At 43.4% G+C, this 2,159-nt stretch overlaps 1 protein-coding gene across 1 annotated transcript; it reads right to left on the bottom strand.

Moving 5' to 3' along the window:
• Nucleotides 1-308: 308 nt before the first annotated feature.
• LOC104944035 (autophagy-related protein 9A-like) lies at nt 309-2,023 on the bottom strand (the record flags this gene model as incomplete). Its single annotated transcript, XM_010769503.1, has 4 exons — nt 309-429; nt 650-737; nt 849-1,084; nt 1,778-2,023. Coding segments are annotated over 4 exons (663 nt in total), but the record flags the coding sequence as incomplete, so codon positions are not given.
• Between the last annotated feature and the right edge of the window lie 136 nt (nt 2,024-2,159).

Below are 2,159 nucleotides of genomic sequence, written 5' to 3'. Positions count from 1 at the left end.
AGCACACCGGGCGCACAGGGAGGGGGGGCAGGAGCTCGAACAAGCCGTTTAGGACAGAGAATGAATACCGGTGAATACACATACTTTACAGAGATGCTGGATGAGAAACCAATGTGAGTTTGGAAAATTGAACAGTATAAATCTATTTTAGTATAACTCAACAATGGAATTATGATCAGTAGAAATGGCCATGACATGGGACCTTTAAAGTCTTTGAACTCAATGTTAATATTGAAAAACAAAGCGGAACACGGAAAATAATTTCTAACTTTCCTTTCAGCTAAAGTGCTGTATAAAGTTTTTTGCAGGCTGCAAGTTCTTCGTAAAACAAGGTTTTCATTTACCACTGTTAGTGTGCAGATCTCTCATTGGCACTGGGTTCTGCCACTGCCCTGAAGCTCTCTGTGGGTGGGAGCTCTGCTGGTGGAGCTGGAGAGACAAATAGTTTTCAATGAGCAGCAGAAAATGTTTCTCTAGCTGAAATCAATATTTGAAATACCAAACATATGACACCTGTAGACTTGAGAAGTGCAATTTCTTTCATTGCAAAACCTGGTCAATGTTTGGATCATTGTAATTCAAGCAGAGTATCACTTTACACTCCAGACGCACAACAAGGGAAAGGTCAACTGTAGAGCTTGGAAATTACCTCGTGCATGTAGATGGCATGGAGACTCATCTCTGCTGAGGCAAACTCTGAGTTCAGAGTATTGCCCCGGATGTCACTGTTAGACATACTGAAAAGAAAAAACATGTTAATCAAAGTTCAAAACAAGCATTTGCATTTATAAATTGATTTCACCAAACACTATTATAGCTACGGCGTGTGATGATGCAGTACGTAATACCTGTCAATGATGGTGCGGTCGCTGCGGTACATGGTCTCGGGTTGGACGGAAGAGTTCAGGAGGCTGTGGGAGCGGCTGCGGCTGCTGTGGGGGAGCTGGGAGGTGGACAGAGAGGCCAGGACACTGGCAGCGGCAGAAGCAGCGGTGCTGGGGGGGACGAAGCGGTGGTCCCGCCCTTGTAGTCCAGACGCAGTTAGAACAGGGTGAGCCAAGACACTGGCCAGCAGATTATCAGGCTGGAAAAAAACACACATGTCAGTACAGAGTCCCTAAGTAAACAAGATTACATTGCAATAGAAAAGCTAGCTGACATTTAGAAATATACTTTATGGATCATTAGTTAAAGGTCCCCTATTATACTGTTTTTCATGACTTTATTATAGGTCTCAGATATATACAAAACATGTCTCTGAAGTGTTTGGCTCGAATAACCAAACAGATCAATGCAGCATCCCATAAACCCCTCTGTTTCAGCCCTGTTTCAAAAGTGCTGATTCTCTGTCTGTTACTTTAGATGAAAATAAGGAGCCCCTCCCCACGCCCCTCTGAAAGATATTTGGTTAAAAAAAACATAATGGTGCTCTAGGAGGAGATTCAGGTGATAAGGTGGGCGGGTGTAACCTTGGTTGGTGATTGGCTAATGGTTACACAAGCCAAAAAATCGTTATGACATCATAAAGTGGTCAAAATCTGATCAGCTCATTTTCAGACAGGTTTTTATATAAATGGATCAGGACAAAAAGAGAGCGAATCTTTTTTCCTGAAACTTTCAGAATCTCTTTACGCAGAGGGGACACATGTTGATGTATTAAAGACATGAAAACGTGGATTTTGCATAATAGGTGACCTTTAAAAGTAGAGAATTCTACTCTTGAATTATTTAAACATTCTGAGGCAATTCATATTTATTGTAACATCAAGGTTCCTACCGCAGCGCCGGAGCCGTTGGACTGCAGCGAGGTGCAGAGCGGGGCCTCAGAGAGCAGCAGCTGGGTGGAGGGGCCGCCCTGAGCGTCGTGGTGCACCTTCTCCTTCAGATGGCTGATGAACACCGAGCTCTCCTGAGGCGGCTGCCAGCGGGGGTTCTTGATGGTGAAATGCATGAGAGACAACTCTGTCTTTCCGTTTTCAGCTTGTTGGTATATGGACGCCTCCGTCTGGCCATGGGACATCCACTGCAAAAACATACAGAAATATAAATTCATTTACCAACATTAAGAGCAGGACCTGTGAATTCATGCTTGTTATTTCTTGTCGTTGACAGTTTTGGTTTACCTGTAAAGATTATTTGTTTTTGTTTGTTTTGCACAA

The sequence above is a fragment of the Notothenia coriiceps genome, unplaced genomic scaffold (assembly GCF_000735185.1).
Source record: "Notothenia coriiceps isolate Sejong01 unplaced genomic scaffold, NC01 NC01_scaffold00007381, whole genome shotgun sequence".
Lineage (NCBI taxonomy): Eukaryota > Metazoa > Chordata > Actinopteri > Perciformes > Nototheniidae > Notothenia > Notothenia coriiceps.
The sequence above is the reverse complement of the archived record's forward strand: the minus strand, read 5'-3'. Positions and strand labels throughout refer to the sequence as shown.